Source organism: Thermochaetoides thermophila (genome assembly GCF_000221225.1).
Source record: "Thermochaetoides thermophila DSM 1495 unplaced genomic scaffold scf7180000011815, whole genome shotgun sequence".
Lineage (NCBI taxonomy): Eukaryota > Fungi > Ascomycota > Sordariomycetes > Sordariales > Chaetomiaceae > Thermochaetoides > Thermochaetoides thermophila.
In genome coordinates, this window is record NW_006383031.1 from 1,199,024 (window position 1) to 1,223,885 (window position 24,862).

Sequence of the window (24,862 nt, forward strand, 5' to 3'; positions counted from 1 at the left end):
TTGTCAGCTCGACAGTTAAACAGCCACCCGAAGACCGGAATAAGACCATATATTGCCAACCACAGCCCCAGTTCAACGCATGGCTTGTTCCCTTAGCAATATTACCGAGCAAGCTTCTTCCAAGGTGGACTACGACGAGCCACCGCAACAGACAACATGACACCAGAGCGATTCCCCCACAGTAAGAGCTAGGGTTGCCTGATGGCACTCGCCTTCTACTTAGGTCTTGGTAAGGATTCTGACCATCAACCACATGTCTACCTAAGGATGTATATTGTTCGCCTGTTATTGAAACTATAAACAGTTTTCCCAAACTACAAAAAGACGAGGGAGGGCAGTAAAAATGTTAGCAAAAGAATGGGCTCTCAGTTTTTGAGCTCTTACCCAAGATTTACTGGTAGCTGATATGATCGCTAGCTTTAATACAGACTTTTCTTGCTTTCTCAGCTCCAACACTTGACGTAGATCGCAATGTGGATAAGCTATTGCACGTTGAATCAGCTTTTCGACTGCCCTATCACATCGGTCTGTTGATGATGCCTTCCATTAGACTTGGTACAACTGATAGGAAATTGCAGCTTCCACAACCAGTAACTCCCATGGCATGTGAAACGCTCTAGATGTGCTCCGAACAGGAAGCAATCTGATTCTTCAATCACAGTCCAACCATATATCCTGACTTAGAACAGTTAGTGCTCTCTCTCTCCATCAACTTGTCTTTTATCTTAAGCCTTCATCATTATGGACAACCAGCCCTCTGCAAGTGACCCCGAGCCGCCATCCCCCCTCGGCCAAACTCTTTCTGTCGCCATCATTGGCGGTGGCGTTGCAGGTCTGGCTCTTGCAGCCGGTCTCATCAAAAACCCACACCTCGACGTTCATGTGTACGAGGCTGACTCCGAAATTCGCGATTATGGTGCCGGACTTACGCTCCATCGCAATGGGCTCGAAGCCATGGCCTACATTGGCCCCGAGATCCGCAAGGCTTATCTGGATGCCGCTATTTCCATCGCGGAGGAAGAGAACGAAGAGACCGCAACCGAAGTTTACTTGGCTTGCGGCGAGCATGCGGGACAGGTCATCGCTGAGCTCGGCCGTGCCAAAGGTCGGAAGAGCCTGAGTCGCGCGGACCTGATCCGTGCTCTACTGACCATAATCCCCAAGGAACGCGTCCATTTTGGCGAAAGGCTGGCGAAAATCAAGAGCTACAATGCAAAATTGCGGGAGATACGTTTTACATTTGAAAAGGACGCCCAGATCTATACCGCAAATTGTTTGTTTGGTGCCGACGGCATCAACAGCATCGTCCGCAAGTACATCTTAGGAGCTAACCACCCTGCCGCGAGCCCCAAAAACACAGACAACTGGTATATGTATCGCATACAGATTCCCATGAAGGTCGCTCGCGAATACGGGGTTGACGACCGGCTAACCCGCACTGTGCCAATCTCGCTTGGTCCCCATGGCCACCTCAACTGCATACCCCTGAACAAAGGGACAAGATTGAGCGTCGGGATTGCGTTGCGCAACCTCAAGTACCAACCTTACATCAAATACTCTTCTGCGTCTGACCCTCCATTGAACCGGAGTGACCTTCCGTCTATTCCCTCAATACTAACCAGTGTCTACCATCCCATCACGCATCCGCTTCTAAACCTCTTGTCCAATCCTCCTATCGAGGGAGGGAAGGATATCGAAGTTCAAATCTTCGCTCAACCGCTCCAAGATCTTGATCGAGTCGACACCTATCTCCGCAAGGGCGAAAGACAGCCGATCACCATCCTCGGTGATGCAGCCCATGCTGCTCTGCCCTTTGCAGGGCAGGGTGCAGCTCAGGCTTTTGAGGACGCAGCGATTCTCAGTTGCCTGTTCAGCATGGTAAAAACTCGGCGGCACGCATTCTACGCAATGACGGCGTATGAACAGGTCCGATTGGAACGGGCCCAGACTGTGAGGGACGCTGCCAGACGGTATGGACTAATATATGCATGGGCGGACAATGATGGTGTAAGGGGCGAGAAGCGAGGGGTGGCCAACTTTTTGAGGCACTATGGCAAGTGGATGAACGAACTGGATATCAAAGCAGTGGTACAAGAGGCGAAAAGCAAGTTCTAGGAGATGGCGGCGGATAATGTGAATGAGGATACGGACAGAAGTGAATCTCCGAGGAGCAGACGCCGGACCATAACAGGTGGGAAACGAACAGAATTGTACAAGAAATCGGTATCGTCATGGTGGTCAGCGTCTGAGTCGTCATGAAGTGGGTGGTGGTGGAGCCACTTGGATTGCTCGGTGACGGTTAGGGCTAAGTAAACATGCCCAAGAGGCAAAAAAGTCTATAGTCAGCTTGTCAACATCGCAGCGATTGTATTTATGTGTCAGGCAACTTGCTAGATTCAGCACATTTGCTTGAGACATCATTTCCCGAGGAATGTCCCAGGGATCCTTTTTGTGTGTATGCCAACAACACCTGGAGACTTCAAGACCATAACCACCTATTTTTCTTAAGCCCAGTCAGTGATACTGCACTGCGTTTCAAGCAACATAATGATCCGTCTCCTTCATCACTGCTCTGGGTCAGCCATACAAGACGGGAAGAGGAAGGCTAAGGGAATGTACTATTGGAGAGGTTGCGAGGGTAACTCACTATCAGGCAGTTCTGGTCAGGTAAGTTGAATTAAGGGGTAAAGGAAGCAAAAATTATCAGGATTTTGAAGCAGTAACAACCAAAAAGAGTCTATGGCACGGCCCGTTTGTACCTACACATATAGACGGACATCCATAGGCTAGGGCTGATGCAGCATGAGGGCCAAGGAGGGGCGACTGTGGATGGTTTTTTTCGCTGGTTGTACGTAATTTCAAGCTATTCGTAACTCAACAGTAAAAAACGGTAGACGAGAATACTATACAGAGACGGTAAACAATTTTATAATGGCAATGACATAAATCCCGGATGCCAAACCTGACCTGACATTGGCAAGGGAGGATATTTGAAGTTCGGACTCCACAAGACCAAGGACACCAGTGTGTATTGGTCTGTAACATTACGCACCTTACCACAGTAATTTACGTGCAATCGCTACTCGACTTGGAAATTCGCGCCCGGTAACTTCTAAAAGAAGGTTAGGGACATGGCTGCATCAGAGCGGACCCAAGCTCTTACTGGGCGACCATTAGAGGTGTAAACACCGGCCGTTAGCATGGGTCTTTAACGGAGGGGTTCTACAACGAGAATGTCGGTTGCATGATCATTTCGAATTTTTTCTTGGTGTGGGAATCATCGATTGTTCATAGACAAAGGAACTTCTCTTTCTGCTCAATGAACTCATCCCCCCAAAGACAATGACAGGTTGCCCCATTTCGGCGTTCACCATCTCCTTTTCCCGCCCAAGTTGTTCCCTGAAATACCTATGCTGGATTCAGACCTATCAACCTTGCCTTAATCTGCAAGGCGATCAATCTTGAATAGTATCTGCAGAGCGCAAAATTGCCTCCATGGAACCAAAGCCCCGGGTGGCCAGTCGGCCCCCAGACACCCCTCATCTCCCCCTCTTCATTCCATCCCCAGATGCCTTGAAACGTGGGTGGTAAGTCATCTCCCAACAGTTCTCGTGCCGTAGTACCCATATTGTCATACCCAGTGGCAAAGACAACCGAATCAGCTTGCAGAACGGTCCCGTCCGAGAGCTTAACACCCCAAGGGAGCACCTCAACAGGCTCAACGCCATGCTTGACCTTGATCTTGCCATCAGCGATCATCTGCGCAGCGCCGACATCAATGTAGTATCCACAACCTCGCTGGAAGTATTTGCACACAAGCCCAGCCCCGTTCGGGCCACGATCTAACTTGAACCCGGCATGCTCCAGGCCATCGAGAATGGCCTTGTCACGCTCAGCCAGGATGTCTGTCAGATCAACCTGAACCGCCTTCAAAATTTCGCTTGGAAGTGACCACATGGCTAGATCACCATCCTCGACCGGGGGACCGCCTTCTTCATACAGCCCACCATACAGTAGTTTCACAGCCCCATCGCTTGATACCACGTAGGTCGTTGACCGCTGCACCACAGTCACGTCGTACCCTTGTTCAGCAAACTCCTGGGCGATGTCAAGACCTGAAGTGCACGCCCCTATCACGACCGCGCTTTTGCCTTTGCTGTTTAGCGGTGCACGATGAAACTCTGACGAATGGCAGAGGAGATCTCCTTGGAATGTATCGATTCCAGGGATGTCTGGCAAAGGGGCTTTTCCGGAGTGATGACCGGTAGCAAAAACAATGTGCTTAGGGTGAAAGACCCGAATCTTTTCCTCATCTGTCTCAAGGTTTCTGCGCCGAAGCGATACTATCCACCTGTTTGCAGAGGCGTCCCACGAAGCTGATACCAACTGCGTTTGCGTCCACACCACAAGATCCAATGCTTTTGCGTATGACTCGACCCAGTCGGCAATCTTATCCTTGGATGAGAATACAGGCCATGATTCCGGAAATGGATAGTACGGTAGATGGTCGTACCAAACCGGGTCGTGCAACACTAGGTGGTCGTATCGTTTCCGCCAACTGTCTCCTACAGCCTTGTTCTTCTCAATGATCAGTGTTGAGACTCCTAACATCTTCAGGCGTGCAGCGGCTGTTAGTCCAGCCTGTCCAGCTCCTAAACGCAAACTTAGTCAGCATAAAAACCGGCGTCGATCTCCAACATAAACCACAAGACTTACCAATTACTACCACATCCGGGCCTTCCACTCCTTCAAACTCAATCTCGGCCTTCCTCAACTCTTTCCAGGTTTTTCTCCCCACAACCTCTCCTTGCTCTGGCCCTTTGCTTCTCTTTGGCCCAGTGAGCTCTTCGTGTCTAAAGATCCCCTCGAGCGAGGTAAACAGAGTCCAGATATGCCACTCTTCTGCACCACCAACCTCTCTGGAGACCTTCACAGCGCGAATAACCCCTCTTCCCCAGCCAACAAGTGTTTTTACTTTGAGAAACGCCTGGACACCTGGGATACCTTGTTTGGGTCTGAAGTCTGTGAACTTTGGTTTCCGAAAGGGTGAGGAAGTGTCAATTGTGAACTGGATGGTTTTCCAATGGAGCGTTTCGGTTTTGAGCCATCTCGCGATGTTATCTCGTCCTTTGAGGGTTCTCAACGTCCATGAAAGCATGAGGTGATCGCGCCAAAAGCCGCATGCTCCATTGCCACTGGTGCTGTTCTCTGGCTTCTCAGCAAGGAAGAGGGAGGCAACGTTGTCATGCTCATCCCTCGGGAGAGAGTAGTTTAGCTGGTCGAGAAGGCCCTGAATGACCGACTCCGCGTCTGAATCGGCTTGAGTTGAAGGGAGGACCACGGTTGGCCATGGCGCTGGAGGGAGGTTGTGAGATCCAGGGACGACCCGGTCGTCCGGGCTAGACATCGTTGCTTTATGGTCGGAAGAACCAAAGCTTAAAGTTTTGTTTATAGGTAGATAGATTTGCCCCTGATACTCCGTATTGAAGTGGGCCAAAAGAAGAGTCGTTGAAAGCGATCGGGTAGGTGACAATAGCCCAACGACCAGAAGCTTTGCCCTTCCACAGTTGGTGACGAGATCTCAAGATGTTTGAACCAAACACCCTCGCTCATTCTTACCCTGCAATTTATACAACTGTTAGAATATCAACACAAAGCAACATTGCATTGCACCTGATGATGTTCCCCTCATTTGCACTTGCACAGCTGTCCTTTACCCCGCTTCCCCCACCCTCCGGCTCTGCGCCTGAGCGTATCAGATCCATCCTGCAATTACGTGAATGGTTGCACAACAGGAGGTTCGGATGTCACACTTCGGATGATCGTCAGACGGGACTATCGGCACTCAGGAGCCGTAACATCGTGTCTTATTAAAACTCTTGGCCTGCCTATTGGCGATCCTGCTCGCATGCCTGGAGGGCTGGCTTAGTGTACACTTAACATTACAACTGTGGTTCCCGATCTCAAATGTAATACTCAGGTCGAGGCATGGGTTTTGCCACGTGGATATTGAATGGATGTTTGCGTTGCGCGACTTCCTGTCCGCAATCTGGATAGAGGAAGAAACCATGCTGTTTATAACAGAGCATCAAAGGGTAGCATCACAATTATCCTTGCCATAACAAAAACAGCATTGAGAGCAGAAGGATGGGCAGAGCAGTGTCACTTTGCGACTACCTATATAAGGAATGTACAAGCATTATGACCTCTCCCGCCATTCCTTATTACCAGTGGTCACCGCTAATCCCTATCCAGCAACCATGACCCCAACAAGCACAGGTAGGCTCCCTCGTATTCCCAGGTAGTTGTCGCTGAAGTGCAAGAACCACTCAGTAACAAAATATCACAACTGAATCTCGACAAAACATCAAGGCCTCATACCTGCAATTACACTCCATACCATCCCATTAATACCCAGACTCATCATTGTACCTTTAACGCCCCGTATCTTCCGGTTTCGGTTTAAACACCAATCTGATCCTACTGAATCTCCTCCCTAGCCTTCATCACAGCACCAGCAATATCCATGCACAACGCCCGAATCGTGACACCACTCAACAACTTCATGACGGCGACATCATACCCAAGGGTCTTCCAGATCCAAGTACGAATCTCCACCGCAGCAAGGGAATCAACACCCAGCTCGCTAATGGTATGATCGCCCGAGATGCTGCCCTCGGCAAGGTGCAACTGGCACTGAAGACGCGTGACAATCCCATCTACCAACAACTTAACCACCTCTTGCTTGTCCGAAGCCATATTTACAAGCTCCTTCAACGATGGTTGGTGTTCCTTGCCGTCGACACCACCAGAAACACATTCTTCATCCGTTTCAGCCACACGGAAAAGGTGTGAAAACCGCGGGTCGAAATGCCAATGGAGGTACCGATCGGCAGGGTCAAATCGGCGCAAGCCAGTTACAATGTCGTATATTTGCTCGCACTTGACAACATCTTGTCCGGGGATCGGCTTGCCCGCGACAATGGCCTCAAGGAACATATGATGAATGTCGCGCTCCGAGATGGGCGGGTACCCCTCGCGCTCAAGACCCTGGTACAGCTCATCCTTCTCGCGATGCAAGAAGCCGAGGCCGTAGATGACACCAATGTTGAGTACCGAACCAGGGAGGCCTTGAGACCGGCGGAGAGCGGCGAGACCGTTCATGTACATGTTGGCAGATGAATAATTGGATTGGCCGGCGTGCCCACCAATCGCGGCAAAAGACGAAGTCATAATGAAGAAATCCATGTCTGGCTCGTTAAAGACTGAATGCAAGTTGTAGGAGCCAACTGTTTTGGGGCGCAGGACGCGATGCCAAGTCTCAATGGACATCTCGGAGAAAACTCTGTCGTCGAGCACCATTGCGCCGTTGACGACGCCGCCCACAGGGGGCAGCTTGTAGTGAGAGAAGAGCTTCGTCTTGTACTGCTTTACTTGCTTGAGGTCGGTCACATCCAGTCGCTCAAAGACCACCTTGACACCCTGGGGCATGTGGTGAACCCAATTGGGTAGCTTCTCGGGAATGTTGCGACTCGACAGGACGAAGTTCCTTGCACCTTGCTGAACGAAAAGCGTACACAAGCTTTGGCCAAAGTCTCTCGTCAATCCGACTATCACATAAGTCCTGTCAGGCCGCAGCAGTTGTGTACCAATGACGGGCTTGACGATGCAGGGAATTAAGCACTCGGCCTTCCAGTTGATGGTTTTGAAAAGAGGGAGAGTCGTCGCAGTTAACTGCAGCAGTTGAGGCACAGACACAGGTGCGGACCAGGTTGGCGCGGACTTAATGGCTTCCACCTTGTGAACAACAGTTTCAAACCACTTCCAGTCCTTGATACAGATTCCCCCCACTTTGGCTGCGGAGACGTCGTCATCAGCCAGCTTCTTCGCCAGCATCTCGGGGCCCTCAAAGTCTGCGAAGAGCTGTGATCGGCCAAAGTAGGTACAGCCAGCAGGCAGAGCTTGCTTCAGCTTCTTGGTGAATGGATGAGATTCCGGCAACAAATTGACGACTGTGATATGCTGAGCCCTTGCAGGCGATAGCAGAACCCGAATTTGTCTGCTAGACATCCCATAATGAACAGCGTAGTTCTTAGACGACGCTATTTCCGGATCCTGGCTGCAAACTGTGAGTTCAACATTTTGACCATCAGTTAGCTCCTTCAGACACTCTGCAAGAAGCTTGTCAGGCTCAAAAATGATGGCATGACTGCGCTTGATTTTTTTCATGATGGCGTCGGCTGCAATGTAGCGTACTATCAACGCAAAGCAAGCTTCGTCGTTAGAGTTTGCTCTGTCGATGGGAATCTCCGCCCAAGCAACAACTTCGTTGTGTCTCGGATCGGCTGACACGACAATATGGGAGGAGTTTGTGGTCGAGAAGACGAGGCAGCGCCTGGTATCCGCCAGATTCCTAACCAGGCACATGTAGGCAGAGAACTCCTTCCTGCCAATATTTAGCGTCATGGGCTCAGCGGTGCTGAACAAGGTCTCGAAGACCACCAACATAGATGGGACTTGCTTGTTGACATCCCGCACAATGTGGGCGCTGAACAGCCTATTGTTGGTCTTAGAACCGGAAGGAGAGATGCTGACAACCTTCTCGAGCGTGTTTACCTCCTTGACGATAACCCTCCGCGGGGCATTGACTCGCTCATTGCCCTCTTTCCAGGGCACCACTCGTGGAATCCATGGGCAACCAGAACGGTAATGTATCTCCGGCTCAGTGACCCAAAGCATAGGCTGTGTCGAAGCGTTTCCTTCGGCCAACGACTTGAAATCGAGTTGCAGCAAACATGAGACGATCTCATTACCAACTGCGGCGCACACCTGCTCATAGTCCATCTGATTGTCCATGTCGATCATCCGAAGACATACTCCGGGCGTTTCTGCAGCCAACGTCCTGGCAAAGCCAAAGGATGCGGCGTGCTCGGGGTTGCGCACGAGCGCATCTTGGGTAACCCAAATGATCGTCATGTTTGGTCGAAAAAGTTGCTTCAATACCTGCATGCTCTTTTCTGTCATGGTTGAGATGATCGGCTGGTCCATGTCTGCAAGAATGATCACAGCTGAGACTTCACTCGACACAACAACGCTGTCGAAATCATCAAAGTGGTCAATATCAGCAAAGTGCACCGTTAGCACGCTCGCGATGCGACATGCAATGCGAGTCGTATGCACTTTCTTGCCACCCACAATGAGCAAGCGGCCTGTCTTGCGCCTGGTGAGATCACAGGCCGGTTGGATCAGTACTTTCTTGCTCTCTGCCTCGTTATGACGGATCATGATTGCGAGCCCTTTACTAGATACTTGTGTGGAGTTTTTGATCGTCTCTGAGAACCCGCAGGCCTGGAGAGCGACGAACCAGTCCTCCCAGCTGGGTGTCTCCGGCCAGTGCAAATCCCCATTCCTGTACCTTACCCAAAAACGTCCCTCAAGGAGATTGATAAGGTCGTCTGGGACGTGGACAAGAACCAAGAAGCCTCCTGGACGCATGACTCTCTTGAGTGTGTCAAGCGCCGTGGTTGCAACATGGGGCTTGGAAACCGATGTGGTGAGGATGGCGAGATCGTAAGTGACCGTGTCCTGCTCGCCCAAAAGCGAGTAGAGGTCGAACTTAGCCACCTTTATCTTCTTCCCCAACATGTCGCAGAATGGGCGGCGGTCAGCCAGCTTCTCTTCTGGCTTCGTTCCTAGATGATAGGACATGAATGAATCGCCCAACCCATCCAAAATATGCTGAGTGAGCGACAGGCTAGGGTCCGTCAAGGCCAAAACATTCAGCCGCGCATACTTGTGGGCGATCTGCTTGATGATCCGAGTCAAGTGCTGCTGAAGGGCGACAATGTGAACAACTTCTCTAATGAAGTGTGACAGCTCAGCGTCAAATACTTCGAGCTGGCCATAGTCCATATGAGAGACAAGGTTGAGGATTGTAGAGTAGGGAGAGTTGTTGACAAATTTCTTGATTGATTCTTCCGTGTCTTGATACAACCGGAGCACCGAAGGTAGATGGGTCTTGTCCAGCCCACCAAGAGCTTGGCGGGCGTAGAAGGCAGCCACACGGAAGCAGCTGTCGAGCAGCAGCTTGCACGCGTGGGGGCATGGATCAGTGAATTGCCTTGACGACACGATCTCGAAGTCGCAGTCGAGCTCGAAGGTGGTGGTAAGGTAGAGCTCGTGGTCTTGCTCGGGCTTTGTCGTGCCCCAGGAACCTACTGTGAGCCCTTGGATTTGAATTTCCATTTCGCCACTCTCGTTGTAGATCTCAATGTCGGCAGTGAAAGAAGCTCCTGTGTTTTCTGTGATCGGGCTCTCCTTTGTGAGGTAAGCGTCGACATAGAGGAAGTCATGGATATTTTGCCTCTCGCAAATCGCCAGGTTGAAACGAACTGACTCGATATCGACGGGCAAGAACGAGGTCCAGATAGAGTTGTCTCCTGGTGAGGAAATTGTGACAAATGCCGTCTGAAGGCAAGTATCCAATGTCGCAGGACTAATTCGAAGAGATGTGGTATCCTCTTCGTGATGTCTCTTCACAACAGCGGTCGAAAAATTGAAACGGCGCCTCAGCTCCTGCAAGCCCTTGAACGGGCCGGTGTAGAAGAGGCCCGTTTCAGCCATCATCTTGTAAAAGCCCTGTTCGCTAGCCCGTACAGTTTCCGGTTGCCCCTGCGCCCGGCGTGGGAACACATCAGCACTTGGCTCCTCAAGGATGACGGTCATGGAGCCAGTGAAGTTCTTCTTCATGTCGATGTTCCCGTTTGCCTGAGTCGACGTCAGCGTGAAAGATGCCTTGATCTCCTCAAATGATTCATGCTCGACTGTGAGCGAAAAGAGAACTTCGACGTCGGCGTCGGGCTCGAGAACGATCCCAGAAGAGAACTTGAGGTTATGCAGCTCAACAATGGATGCATTGCGGCTATTGAGCACAACCTTGGCAGCATCCAGGGCCATGATGAGGTAGGCTGAGGCTGGAAGAAGAGCCTGACCTTGAAAGCTGTGATGCTTCACCCATGGCAGATGCTCGTACTTGAGCATGTTGCGCCAGCGGAGCGTGAACTTGTTATCGTCACGCGTGCGGACGCCCAGGAGTTCATGAGGTTGTTGTGTTTTGAAGTGGTATTGACGTGAGATGCGTGACTCCCGATAGAAAATCTGGGAGTGGTCCCATGGGTAGGCAGGTGGGTCAAGCAGCCGATGATGAACAAGATCAGGCCGGGCTGAGGAGACTGCAAACTGCCGAATATGGTCTGTAGCACCAGAGAACAAAGTCCACATCCAGCCAAGAAAATCGGAGAAGGCCTCGCGGTCATCCTTTTGGCGGTTGAGTAAGCCTGAGTACGGCAGGAAGGGAATCTTCATCTCATCCATAATCGCCTTAACATGGCTTGTGAGTGACGGACGTGGGCCGACCTCAATGACGCAGTCAAAAGGGTCTTCGTTGGGAGCTTGAGTAAGCGCTGAGGTCAGAGCCTCATAGAAAAGAACCGGCTTGACCATGTTTTCCTTCCAGTATGAGGCCTTCAGTTCGGCCATCCGCGGTTCGCCTGAGCCATAGACGCTTGATACCCACTTTGTTCCATTGCCCTTGCGTGGTTGGATCTTACTGGCCTGCAAAACCTCCAAGTATTTTTGTGAAGAAGCTTCCATGTGCGGTGAATGGTACGCCTTGTCAACCGGTAACATGTGAGCAACTGTTATCTCTCGACGCTGCTTAAGGGAATTGCGAGCTTGTTCTATGGCATCTTTGTTGCCAGAGAGCGTGATTCCATTCGGGGAGTTGTTGGCAGCGATCCACAACCGGCCAGAGTACTCTTCCTAGGAGCACAGATCTTCAGCCTGCTGCTTGTTGAGACCAATGACTGCGAGCATACCCCCAGACGCACCATTCTTGCCGCACACATCATTGACTCCCATTCCACGATAGTGCGCAATCATAATGGCATCACGCATCGAAAGCTTGCCTGCAGCATAAGCCGCCGCAATCTCACCAGAAGAGTGGCCAACAACTGTGTGGAAGGTTATGCCCATGTCCCGCAACAGCTTAACAAGAGCGATCTGAACAGCTGAGCACAGAGGCTGAGAGACATGCGCCTCATCAACGTGGGACTGCTCTGGATCGGCGAGAATTTCCTCCTCGAGTGTCCAGTGCGGAGGATGCGGGCAGGATTGGAGGATGCTGTCCATCTCCCGAATGGTGGAGGCAAATGCCTCAGAGGCTCGGAGCAAGGAACGAGACATGGTCGCCCACTGTACTCCCTGGCCGGTGAAGATACCTAGGATCTTAGGAGGTCGAATATTGTCTTTGGCACGAGTGCCGCAATTGCCCGCTTTGATGAGTTCTTCGAGCTTCTGAATCATATCCGAAGAAGAAAGGCCAGAAACAGAGGCACGGAAAGGAAAATGGGTGCGATAGGCAACTGAATGCCAAGCGATCTCTTCGCTAGGGATCTCTGGGTGGCCAAAAATATAGTCGCGGTAGGACTTGGCCACAGCAGTCAAGGCTTTCGGAGATGGAGCTGAGATCAACAAGGGAAGACAGGGCCGACGGCTGTTTTCGACAATACCATTTTCCTTGGGCTTGAGAGACGCCGGGATCTTCAACCCTTTGCAAAAAGCCTTTGCGACAGGGATATGGATGTCCGGAATGAATTCCTCAATGATGGCGTGGGCATTTGTGCCCCCAAAACCAAACGAGTTGACACTCCCACGTTTAGGTTGACCGCTGGGAACAGCGGGCCATGGGTAGCAATGAGTTGGAATGCGCAAATATGAGTAGTACTTGGCGACTTCTGGGTTCAGTTCCTCGAAATGCAGATTTGGCGGAATGGCGTTGTTGTGCATGCTCAGGACGACTTTGAGGAGCCCTGCGAGGCCTGCAGCACCTTCGGTATGGCCAATAATTGTCTTGATAGATCCGACTAGCAGTCTGGATTTAGGCTTGGCGGTATGAGGATTCTGACTGAAGAAGGCATCCTCGATTGCATGGGCCTCGTTGGGGTCGCCGACGCGAGTTCCAGTACCGTGGGCTTCGAAGTACTGACAACGGTCTGTCTCAGAACGGGGATCCAACCCAGCATTCTTGTAGGTATCTTGAATGAGATGTGATTGGGCTTCCCAGTTTGGCATGGTAATGCCTTGCGTTCGGCCATCGGAGTTGACTCCCGTCTCGCGGATGATAGCTTCGATGCGATCGCCGTCTCGAATGGCTTTGCTTAATGGCTTGAGAAAGACAGCTGCGATACCCTCTCCACGTGCATACCCATCTGCTCTGTTATCCCACATACGACAGTGGCCGGAGGGGCTAAGCATGTGTAAACTTGACTCGACAATAAACTGTTCTGGAACCAGAATCAGATTGGCCCCAGCCACGCAGGCCATCTCGCAATCGCCCGAACGGATGCACAAGACTGCTTGATGGAGAGCGACAAGGCTTGAGGAACAGGCAGTGTCGATCGTCATGGATGGGCCATTCCAGTTGAAGAAATATGAAATCCGGTTTGACAGGATGGATCGGGCATTCCCAGTTGCATAGTATTGGCTAGTATAGAGTTCATCCCGCTGTGAGAGGGTGTCGTAGTCACCGGTCATGACGCCTGCAAACACCGCGACTTTCTTCCCCGAGTAGTCACGGAGACAATAGCCTGCCGACTCAAGGGCCTCGTATACAACCTCAAGAAGCATACGCTGCTGCGGATCGATCGCAGCCGCTTCCTTGGGTGTAATGTTGAAGAAAGTGGCGTCGAAGACTCGATGGTCCTGGTCAAGGAAATACGCCTTGGGTGAGTCGGTCGTCCCATGGTACTCTCCGTTAGAGTGGAAGAAGGCATCAATATTGAAGCGCTCGATAGGTACCTTGCGAGACAGGTCGATTGGAGATTGGAGAAGCTTCCACAACTCAGACGGCCTGCTCACTCCTCCGGCAAAGCGACAGCTCGAGCCGATGATGGCAATCGGCTCTGCGCGAGGGGGTTTGTACGCCATGGCGATTCCCCTTCGCGCTCACCGATGCCAGTGTTGTAGGCAGGTGTCAGACTGCTGGCAAAGGTCAGTATTCCAGGTTTGCTGTCGCAAGTCGGCCAAGGCCCAGTGAGGTCCGGAGGACGAGAACCTGCGACTCGGCCCGAGGATGAAGTGCGGGAATGAGGGTTAAGGGGCTCTTACTGCGAGTGATATAAAGCAAGCAGATGGCAGGTAATGTATAGATAATGTGTCGTTGGCCGTAAGATACCGCTTGTCCTAACCCTCAGGCGTAGTGAGCAGATCTGAGGAAGTCGGACACAGCTAGCAGAGGTGAGTAGGAAAGAACAGAGGATGACATGGCAGACTTTTTTTTTGATAAAATATGGGGATATTGGGCGATTTATGCTCTTACAGGGGCGCAGTGCTGTGAGTGCTGTGTTTGGAGATGTGGGGCCAGTCTTCTGCGCAGCGACTGAGGTCCATACAGTGACCACAAGGCCTCAGAAGACTGCGACAGCAACAGCATAATGAGGAAGGTCATGCTTTCACGCTGTGGAAAATATGTTCACACTCTCCAGAAATAGGTTATCACGTGCTTCATCTGGTGTTAACGATGGAGAAGGACCCTTGTGATAGGTCCCCAGGCAGGACCGTGTCCATTCACTTTCCTTACCCCAGAGCCCGAAGGTTGGTAGAATGATCCATTTAATCATAAGATGTGCATCATTATCTAAAATAAGAGATGTTGAAATGAGTACCGGGATCTAGAATGCCTTACATGAGAAAAGGCCACGCTCTCCCCAGAGATGCTTTGAGTGACAAGTGTATCCCATGTTGAACAAGACTGACTCTTTTAGTGTTCTGGGCCTCTTAACTCTAAACAAAGGCACTTCTAAAAAGAATAGCGCCAATGGAATATTATAGATGAAGTTCCCACTGATAATACTTCCATTAACCCTGTCATTAGCCGTCTGTTACAGCTTTCCCATTGGAGTGCATGAATGGTAGAAACCTCATTGCATAAAACTCCATTCTTCAGACCACATCATCAGCAAGAATGAAGCTGATAAATCAAGCTTTGTAGCATCAAAGCATGATGAAATGGCCCCTTTAAAGCTTTGATGCTAAATGTTCGGGGCTCTTTTTGTTGACAAAACTTCGAGATCTTCCAGGTTGCCATAGATTTGTGGGGATGTCGTTGTGTCCCTCCATTTCAATGACGTCATTAGCCCTGGGTGCCCCCACTATACTCAACAACCCACTGATCAGGGTTCACTATCGAGTTCACTATCAGTCAGCCGGCTTCCTAATATAAATAAGATTTCAGAACCCTGCTCATATTTCTCACTAATTCTGGACTGACCTACAATATTCGATTAAAATGTCATCACCCCAGATGTCTATGGAGTCTGGCGTTGTTAACCGGAGATGCAGGGCTCTAGGATCCATCCTTCATCACAGTGGATCCACGGGAATCTGCGGCCCGCAGCTTGGCGTGACAGGGGCAAATTGGGAAGATCACCATGCCTGACTCTGGACACTGTGCGACCCCACAGATTGTGGGGTGGAGCACAGTGTAGCTTTCATGCTCCAAGTCCAACGAAGGCCGATGAGAGGAAATCTTCTAGTTGGTCAACTAATTCAATCATCGTTCAAAGATCTGCTTAGGCAAGATCTCAGGTAGCCTTGTAGAACCGGATGGGGTTGTTTACTGCCAGAACGAGATGATGGAAATGATCTGAACCAAAGGTTTCAGCTTTCTTGTCTGGACAGGACGCTTAAGAGATCGGATCTGAGTTCAAAGTAATTGAATGGTGTGAGTAAGTAGTCAAGTCCAAATATGTGAGGTAATCAGCACTAGTAAGCATCTAGCACATGGAGATCGGTTGCGCATAATCGAGATGGCTAGAGCAAAACTCTTATTCGTATTCTTTGACAACATCACTGCTGACCAAATGACATTTCCTTGCCTTTTTTTTCGAGGGATCTCGGCTTCAACCATGGTCACCTTGAATATGTCAGAAGACTCGGTGCTTCGCCTGAAAATACTCACCCTCGGCAACTGGTTACACTCATTTTATAAGCGATCAACCACGATGGCAAGCTGCTCTTCCACATATCAAGATCCAGGAAAGCAGGCCAGTTCCAGATAAATTGTTCGGTTCTAGGTGCTTATGTACAGAAGAGGGGATCCCTTGCTAACCCAGGTATCAAACGTAATTGACCAACATTTATTACCACAACCACAATTCCCAGCCAACTCCAGATTATTGATGCAGGTTGCTAATACACACTGACCTAAGGCGCTCACTCGTCCGGAACGTCACCCGTAGAGAAAAGCTCCAAGAAAACTCTGTTCTTGTCCACGCCCATGCCAACAAGACCACGCCTGACATCTATCATAAAGCTCTCCGGTCCACAAATGTAGTATTCGGCCTGTGGGTTGTTCACGAACAAGTCCTTCTCGGCATCCAGCTTCTCCAGAGAGAGACGAGTGCCCGCAAACTGGTAGTGAACGCCTTCCTGATCTTCGGGACCGACATTCTTGAGGAAAACGACTGAGTTGACGTTGTCATTGGCCTTGGTAATCTCCCGAACCGCATCTCCAAACGGCTGCACGGCGCGAGAGCGAGAGGCGTGAATCCAAGAGATGGGCCGCTTAACAACCGCCGAGGGCCCGGTGAGGCTATCTAGAATGGCCTTAAGCGGAGTGGCGCCAACACCAGCAGAGATGAGCACAACAGGAACGCCGGCCTTCGAAGCGTCGGTTGGGTCCAGGAAGAACTCGCCCTGCGGATGTGACAGCTCGACCTCATCACCGACGTTGTACTTCTCGTGCAGCTTGTTAGAGATAATGCCCGGGATGCCGGCTTCCGTACCCTCCTCCTTCTTAACGCTGATGCGGTAGTAGCCAGACTCCGGGGAATAGCCCTCGCTCAAGCTGTACTGCCGGCTTTGCAGATAGCCTAACTCGGGGACATCAACCTGCAAGCTGACGTATTGGCCAGGCTGGAAACGGGGCAGTGGGAGAGCGCCGTCAGACGGAGCCAGATAGAAGCTGGTGATGCTATCGCTTTCACGCTCCTTTCGGACAATACGGAACTTGCGCCAACCGAGCCACTTGTCGGCCTTATTCTGCTTGTAGAGGTCGCCTTCGACCTTGATGAAGATCTTGGCTAGTACACCGTAGGCAGCAACCCAGGCGTCGACGATCTCAGGAGTGGCGGCCGCGCCAAGAACCTGGCCGATAGCCTGAATCAGGTACTTGCCGACGATGTCGTACTGCTCCGCTGTAACCTGCAGAGAAACGTGCTTATGCGCAATACGTTCGACGGCGTGCTTCAGCTTGTCGAGATCATCGACATAAGTGGCATACGCGAGCACAGCGTTAGCAAGGGCCCGCGGCTGGCGACCTGTCCTCTGGCTGGTAGTGCTGAATATGTTGTTGAGTTCGGGAACCTCCCGAAGCATGTTCTCGTAGAACTTTGTTGTGATTGTCACACCGTACTCCTTGAGGACAGGAGCTGTCGACTTGACGAGATCGATCTGGCTCTGGGTGAGAGGGGCTGCCATGGTGCTTGCTTGTTTTTGGTGATGCTGATAGCTAAGTGCAGGGAAGGTTTGGTTGAGGCTTGAAGGACGAAGTCGAGACGAAGCAACTGGTGATGGCTTAGCAAGTGTCAAGGCAAGTCTGGCGAAGGTTCCAGGTCGAGCCATGCCTGAGTTTGGTGGAAGAGAGAGATTTATATGTGAAGATTCAACGGAGAGGATGCTGCAATCCTAGATATCACAATCCACAAACACAGCTCTCCCCTTCGTTGTTGCACACGAGTATTTTATGATCTACGACATCCCGGTCCTGTTCCACGTCTTTTAGTGCAACGCTTTGTTTGCGACATGACGCTTCCCTGCCCGAAAGTTGCCGGGCTGCGTGTTGAGGTCGCATGCGATGAGGCTTCTCTCCTGATCGTGGATGCGCGCGGCGATGGTGGTACCACCAGGGGCACCGTTGGATCACCGCCGAACAGAGCATCTCCGAGGGCCGCCTGCATTTCCTCCATTGCGGCTGTTCAACGCCGACAAAAGACAGGAAACAGCGATGTCCCAATTGGCTGGCCCCTATTGGTTCATCGCATCCTGCCAAACGCGAATCCAGACGAGCTCGTGGGGAAATCCCAGGAACTCCAGGCGTGGATCGCGTACATCAGCTCACAATTTCTAAAAGATTCCGGGAAACATTGGCTGACTCAGCATGCCCCACGAACTACACATTTCCGCGGCGGGAACATCCGCTGTCGGGGTCTCGATTGAGCCATCAACCAAAACCCGATCCTTCGAGATGGGAAAAACTGGCAGCCGTCCCCGACCGCAGTCTGGCTTCTCGATGACGCCACTCTCAGATGCACAGCCGCCTGAGACACAGCCCTTTTTGTTTCGCGGATCGGGCTGAAATGGTTCTTGGCAAACCTTAAGCGAGCCCCGCATAGCTTACGCGCCTTTGGGCGAACCAATCGCGTGGGATTCTCATCAAAGTCTTCTTCCCGAGGTCTGATTAGCGAACGAATCAGGGTTAGGGTTAAAGTTGAGCGGAGAAGCACAACTCCTCGGGGACTCGGAGAAGCTTGCGACGCCTAGAGCAGTGGGCTGACCTTTTTCTATTTAGGGGTGTCGAGGACCGGAGCATCAGCATACTGGAAAGTTGTTTCATGTACTTTTTTGCGCTCATCTTCTAGTGCACCTATGGTTGACCCGCTAAGGACCCTGAGCAAGCAGGGAGGGGATCAGGGAACTCTCGGCCTGCTGCAGTGTTGTAGTGTTCGCAATGTTCTCAATGTCGGAAAATTCGGGAAATCTCGTCTCTAACTAAATAATACACTTGAGGATGTTAATTTAAAAAGACCACCAAGCAACTGTCGCCTTTACCCTGCCCGGTGTATTGGGCTAGAATTATACGGAGCTTTGCTCAGGTTGAACCCTGTGCCATGGGAGCACTTTCGCCGATCTTCCAGGCAGGTAACACCCCTTACTAGTGGGACATTGAGCCGGAGGCAATGGTTCTTAGAAGGAGACATACTGGAAGTAATATAATGGTCTAAAAAGCCCACGGCCCACGGCAATATGGCTAGTCAGATATGGCTTCCAGGTTTTGTTGATCCAAACTAACAACCTACCAGTGCGGATAGTGTCCAGTCTATGCCCAATGAGCACTTCTAAGAAGTTGTTTCAAGCCCCATTTCTTGCATCCTCCCAGTTTCCAGATACCTACCTTTTTATTGAATCCGAATACTATTGCAACAATTTTGGCCGGTCTGCGTTGTTTGGCAGTTCTCCGTCCTCGGTTCAAGGTCCCTGCCAAGTTTGTCAGGACAACTCAAGATCACCTTATCAATGAAGGAACGGGGTTATACTAAGCATTCGATAGCAGCTTCAGGTCGCTTAAAGGCTTTTGTCCCGCATTCGCTGGTCTTGAGTTCTATCAACTACTCATTACTGTTTCCAGGTCTTCCTTTTTCGTGTTCTGCCGCTTGAAGGTGGAGCTCAGGATGCAAAGGATTATTCGAAGAGAGTCATGCTCATCCACCTTCATGTGTGTATAGTTTAGAAGGTAGAGCGTTGTTATTCTGTGGCACCCATTGTGCTTGACAGATTCCCTCAGGGCCGCGTGTTCTGCAGGGCAACGCCCAAGTAAATGCTCCCATCCACATTCACCATTTTCTTTTACATCCAACAGAGGCGCAAGAGCTTGTATTCTGGAATCTTTATCAGGTCCCGGCACAGCTGGGAGATCCGATGTTTAGAGCATTCCCCTATTCTCAGCACAAACATCATTGTGATGTTGCAAGTGCGAACTAAGATCACAGCAAGAGTTTTGTTGGATCGGTCATATGAAGATCTTCCGGTGTCAAACAGCATGTGGATTTAAGGTTTGCACTTGAATCTTGCAATGACACGGGTCTACCAGAACTGCTTGCCTTATCGCGAGAACTTTTATGGTCTTGGTGATAAGACGGCTCCGAACAGGCCGCTGCCGAAGGGTAAGTGTTTTCGACTCGACTCTGATGTGTTTTAAAGTGGAACACGATTAAGACAGAATGTGTTTAGCTTACTCCACACCACCTTCAACCACACAGTGACTGAATTCGCCCTGGCAAAAAGGCTCGTTCTTAAATGATCGGTCTATATGGCTCTCGCCGGCTACTTGGCTGTAGTGACGCAGAACTGGAAGCGATCTAGCCTTTCACTTCTACTCAAGTCCCCCAAGCATAGCAATTCCACAATGCCCCTGATCACCAAAATGATCTGTTTTGACATTGTTACACTTCAAATCATATCCTCTATGATCACTTAGGCCTGATTCTTGGCATGCGATCTATCATCGATCGTGTTGATGATCTTGAAATCGGGGTATACGACCTTTATGTTAACCTTAGCACTGGGCTTCGTGTTATGTATGAAGTGAATGTGCAGCCAGATCCACATCTGGCCCGCTGAGATCTAGGAAAAAATATCCACAGTTTGGAGAGTACCGAGCGGGGAGTGAAACTTGTGTGCTTGATACAGCATTTTACAGTGGGGTGCTTGATCAAATTGTCACTAACGCCGAGGAACATTGAAACAAGCCTGCAATAATGCTCAGGCTATATCAACACTGGGCAGATCGAGACTTTCAGACCGTCAACGGGGTGGAAACAAGCCAGATTCCTATGCACGCCCTCAAGAGTGAGCATGGTGCGTGGAAGGGAAGCCGGGCTACAAGAAGACGGTGGGTGAATCTATGAGTATTATTCCATATCACTATTGGCATATATCTCCTTTAACCGGCCGCTAACCCACTAGATTCTAGGCCTTGGATGCAGAGATTCCTTGACCTAGGCTACAACATCAAAAATCACTGGAAGATTGATAGCTATTTTGTTGAAGTTCAACCAAATTCTGTGGGTAAAAAGGTGAAAGGTAACGATTTAACGTCCTTGACTGACGGGGTGGGAAGATAATGCCACGTGTTTTGAATCTTTTGAAAGTAGAAAGGCAAAAAATGAACCAATGATTGATTTGTTCCCCGATTGCTGGATCAGAATAAGATCGCGTCTCTGAGTAACCTTTACATGGTTGCATCAGTGTTCGGGCAATCATTAGAGTCGCAATCTTTGTCATTTTCTTGTCAGAGTGAAACCCGAGATGCGACCCTCGGGGCAATGCTCGACCACCTCGCACTGCTCCAAGGTCAAATGCAAAAAATTCTAAGAGCAAAACAGCGATGACAGAGACTATGAAGAAATGGCCACTGAGCCAGATACCGGGAATTTAGGTAGCAATTCATAGTAATAACTAACAGTTGCAAAACTTTCTCCGGGGCCTGCGGTAAAGTTGATGTTTGCACTCCCCCTGGACCGCTGACCAGGCAACAAGCCAGGACCAGAACACTAAGCTCTCCCAGTACTGCCGCTCTTGGATACCTCACTCGGGGGCAAGTACCAGCAAAAAGCATGAACGGTCCCTGATATTCTGTGTTTTTTTTTGCCCCAAATTTTTGTTGAATTAAACCAGAATTCTGAATGGCCTTTGCAACCCTGGGACTGTCGGCGTTCTGAATTGCACCACGTTGACAAACAGCCCACGTGCACGGGACATCAAGCGCCTATGGAGGGGAGCCAACCACGCCTGATATCTTACCTTTCGTTCTCGTTTCTTTTACGCACTTCTTTTACAATATGCGAACTTTGCGACCTCCTGTATAAAATTGAAGCACCAAGATCCATGCTCACCAAACTTTTGTATCACAATCGGGTCAAATTATGTTTCCGAGCTGTGATGTCTACCACAAAGGAGACGAACGCTAACTGTGGGTTCCCAGGAGCATCTCCCATACGTCCTAAAGACTTAGATAAGGAATTGAACGAGAATAAAAAAAAGGAAAGCCATAATTGACAAAGCCAAGTACTTGGTTACTGAAACGCTTCAGGTGCCTTTCTGCTTGAAGCGAGCTTATCGACAGTTCATAAAACTTGAAGAACAATGGATCATAGAGGGTGGATAAAAAGAAGAGGAGTCAGAGTAAGTTTCATACTGAATCCCAATACTGTCCACCAACTAAAACTATTTAGCAATGATGCTATATTCAAGATCATCGAGGAAGTACCCAAGCCCACTGGGGGGTATAAGCCGAAGAAGTTCAGGAAAAAGTGAATGGTCATTAGATAACGCTGAGTTCTACGACTTTATGTATAGAGTTTTGCGCTCAGAGTACAAGTTCTACATGTCAAACCGTAGCCCAGAACTTCTAGTAAGGAAGATTCGCGACTCCAGGAAGAGCATCGGCCCAGATTCACTAGAACATCGGTTAAAAAATGCGGGAATTCTAATCAAGAAAGTAATACACTTTACAACGCCTCTTACGGGATGTATGGTCAAAAACCCTGTATCCCGTCACCCGGTGGACCATACAGAAGACAAGCTGATTTCTCAGCCGACATGACTATCTCTCTAAAGGAAATACAGAGCAGCATCGGAAAGTATAATGGCGCTCGTTTAGCATTCCTCTGATTAAAGAAGAAGGCGGAAAAGGCAACATAAACTGGATCGAGAAGGGCATCATAAAGGTTGACTGTGACACTCTTTTCTTCGACACAACTCTCAATGAGGGGCTCGTCCAATTGCTCAAAGAGATCTATCAATGGCCTGGGATCATTATCAAGCAGTTTACATGTAGTGTGCGTGCAAATAAGTGTCTACCATGTGCCAAACCGGCTTTCGGAGCAATATGACGTGTTCTCGAGATATGGAGCAGTGGATTCGTGACATGTGATCCGACCATTTACGTGCTGTAAAAAATGTAATAAAATGAAAAGTGCACTCAAGAGGTCAGCTAGCACTTTTCTGAGGGCTGTGAATTTGGTCAAGTGGCCCAAGTAGATGACCAAAGTTGGAGCTCTCTCGTGCTGGACGATGCATAGATTCTAAAAAAGGGGCAAGACGTGCTTCAAGTTCAAGCTAGAGTCTACAATAACGAGGCCTTAAGTCCTACAATGTTAGGGCTGATGTAGTCGCTAACCCACATCCAAGAGACTCGAGAGCAAGCGTGGATTCAGGAGTTCGCGAGTGTCGAGCACGAAGCTCTTCTTGCTGCAAGTGTGGTCATGTTTTAGTGACTGCCTGCAATTTTGACATCAGAACTAAGGCTAAAAGACTCTGAGCACCAAATATTAGATCGACAGACGGATTGCTGACCCTCTAAGAGTTACCAGGCCCATGAGTGACTGCCAGAGGAATAGTTGTGAGGTTTAGCAACAGAGAGCCCCAAGCGACTGCCTGTATTTTCTCTCCCTTGGTAGGCAACCAAATGCATGAATAGGGCAAGAAATCAAATGAAAATACCTTATTTTCAGCTTCAACATCTCCATTGTTCCCTGAACTGCATCCCAGTGTGCCTCCTCAACTTTCCTTATCGATGTCTAGCATCAGCGATCAACCCTAAAAAAATCCACATTATTCCATTTTCAGTAAGTGGGGTTAACAGCTGGGGAAGCGCGTAAGTGGGGGCTGTCGCGTTGCTGTGGCGTTGACGCGTAAAGAGCCTTACGGTCTCATTTCGCCGTGTTCGACCCCAGACACACCCACCTTTTGAATCTGACACCCTTGTGTTCAAAACGTTCGGGGAGTTTTCTTTTGTTGTTTCATATCATGTTCTTCGTAACTACTGATATCAGCCCCTGATCAAGCTTCCAACATGACAGTTACCGAGAACCAACAGGTCCTTCAACCCTCTGAGCCCGCCGCAGCAACTCCCGACAAGACCGGCGAGCAGACCCGCCATGAAGAATATCAATATCTTGACCTCGTTAGAGAAATCCTGAATGAAGGGGAGCTCCGTCGTGACAGGTATACAATTCATTGCGCTTGTTTCAATTAAGACTATTATGTCGACAACCCAGCTAACCGCTTTCTATTAGGACGGGCACTGGCACCTATTCCATCTTCGCTCCCCGTCCTCTAAAATTTTCGCTTAACCGCAACGGCACGCCCATTCTGCCCCTCCTTACCACCAAACGCGTCTACACTAAAGCCATCATCGCCGAGCTCCTCTGGTTCATCTCTGGCGACACCTCGGCCAAAACTCTCTCCGCGCAAGGCGTCAAGATCTGGGACGGCAACGGGTCGCGGGCCTTCCTTGACAGCTTAGGCTTCACAGACCGCGAAGAAGGCGACCTGGGACCCGTGTATGGCTTCCAATGGCGGCACTTCGGCGCGCAGTACGTTGACTGCCATACGGATTACACGGGCCAGGGTGTGGACCAGCTGGCGCGGATCGTTCACACTCTGCGGACGAACCCGTACGACCGGCGGCTGGTGCTGAGCGCGTGGAACCCGGCCGACATGGCGAAGATGGTACTACCGCCGTGCCACATGTTTGCTCAGTTTTATGTGTCTTTCCCGCAGAATGCCCGCTCGGGGGGTAAGCCGGTCTCTTTGCCGTCACCCTCCCAAGACGGCGAACAACACGACAATCAACTAAAGCCTAAAGGCTACCTTCACTGCCAACTTTATCAACGCTCCTGCGATATGGGGCTCGGCGTGCCCTTCAACATTGCGTCGTACGCGCTGCTGACACATATGCTAGCGCACGCGTGCGACCTAGTACCGGGATCTCTGACACATGTAATGGGCGACGCGCACGTGTACCTGAACCATGTGGACGCGCTGCGCATGCAACTGGAGCGGGAGCCGGCCGGGGAGTTCCCCGAACTCGAGATCAAGCGGCCCAAAGGCGACGGCGTCATCGACGGCTGGAAGCCCGAGGACTTTGTGATCAAGGGGTACAACCCGCATAAGGCGATAGTGATGGAGATGTCAGTGTGAAGACGATTGCCGTGGTTCTCTTTGCTACCTGTTTCATTCA

General features: G+C 50.3%; 6 protein-coding genes across 6 annotated transcripts; 2 read left to right on the forward strand and 4 right to left on the reverse strand.

The window, feature by feature from the left end:
- Positions 1-741: 741 nt before the first annotated feature.
- CTHT_0019480 (uncharacterized protein) lies at positions 742-2,115 on the forward strand (the record flags this gene model as incomplete). Its single annotated transcript, XM_006692371.1, has 1 exon — positions 742-2,115. The coding sequence occupies one exon, from the start codon at positions 742-744 to the stop codon at positions 2,113-2,115; it is 1,374 nt and encodes a 457-aa protein (XP_006692434.1).
- Positions 2,116-3,408: 1,293 nt separating this feature from the next.
- CTHT_0019490 (monooxygenase-like protein) lies at positions 3,409-5,407 on the reverse strand (the record flags this gene model as incomplete). Its single annotated transcript, XM_006692372.1, has 2 exons — positions 3,409-4,652; positions 4,717-5,407. 2 exons carry the CDS (start codon positions 5,405-5,407, stop codon positions 3,409-3,411), a joined length of 1,935 nt encoding a protein of 644 aa, XP_006692435.1.
- Positions 5,408-6,480: 1,073 nt separating this feature from the next.
- CTHT_0019500 (polyketide synthase-like protein) lies at positions 6,481-11,652 on the reverse strand (the record flags this gene model as incomplete). The annotated part of the gene is made up of 1 exon (XM_006692373.1): positions 6,481-11,652. One exon carries the CDS (start codon positions 11,650-11,652, stop codon positions 6,481-6,483), a length of 5,172 nt encoding a protein of 1,723 aa, XP_006692436.1.
- Positions 11,653-11,820: 168 nt separating this feature from the next.
- On the reverse strand, positions 11,821-13,986 carry CTHT_0019510 (uncharacterized protein; the record flags this gene model as incomplete). Its single annotated transcript, XM_006692374.1, has 1 exon — positions 11,821-13,986. The coding sequence occupies one exon, from the start codon at positions 13,984-13,986 to the stop codon at positions 11,821-11,823; it is 2,166 nt and encodes a 721-aa protein (XP_006692437.1).
- A 2,286-nt stretch (positions 13,987-16,272) lies between these two features.
- Positions 16,273-17,538, reverse strand: CTHT_0019520 (uncharacterized protein; the record flags this gene model as incomplete). Its single annotated transcript, XM_006692375.1, has 1 exon — positions 16,273-17,538. The coding sequence occupies one exon, from the start codon at positions 17,536-17,538 to the stop codon at positions 16,273-16,275; it is 1,266 nt and encodes a 421-aa protein (XP_006692438.1).
- A 6,154-nt stretch (positions 17,539-23,692) lies between these two features.
- CTHT_0019530 (thymidylate synthase-like protein) lies at positions 23,693-24,822 on the forward strand (the record flags this gene model as incomplete). Its single annotated transcript, XM_006692376.1, has 2 exons — positions 23,693-23,844; positions 23,916-24,822. 2 exons carry the CDS (start codon positions 23,693-23,695, stop codon positions 24,820-24,822), a joined length of 1,059 nt encoding a protein of 352 aa, XP_006692439.1.
- Positions 24,823-24,862: the final 40 nt, after the last annotated feature.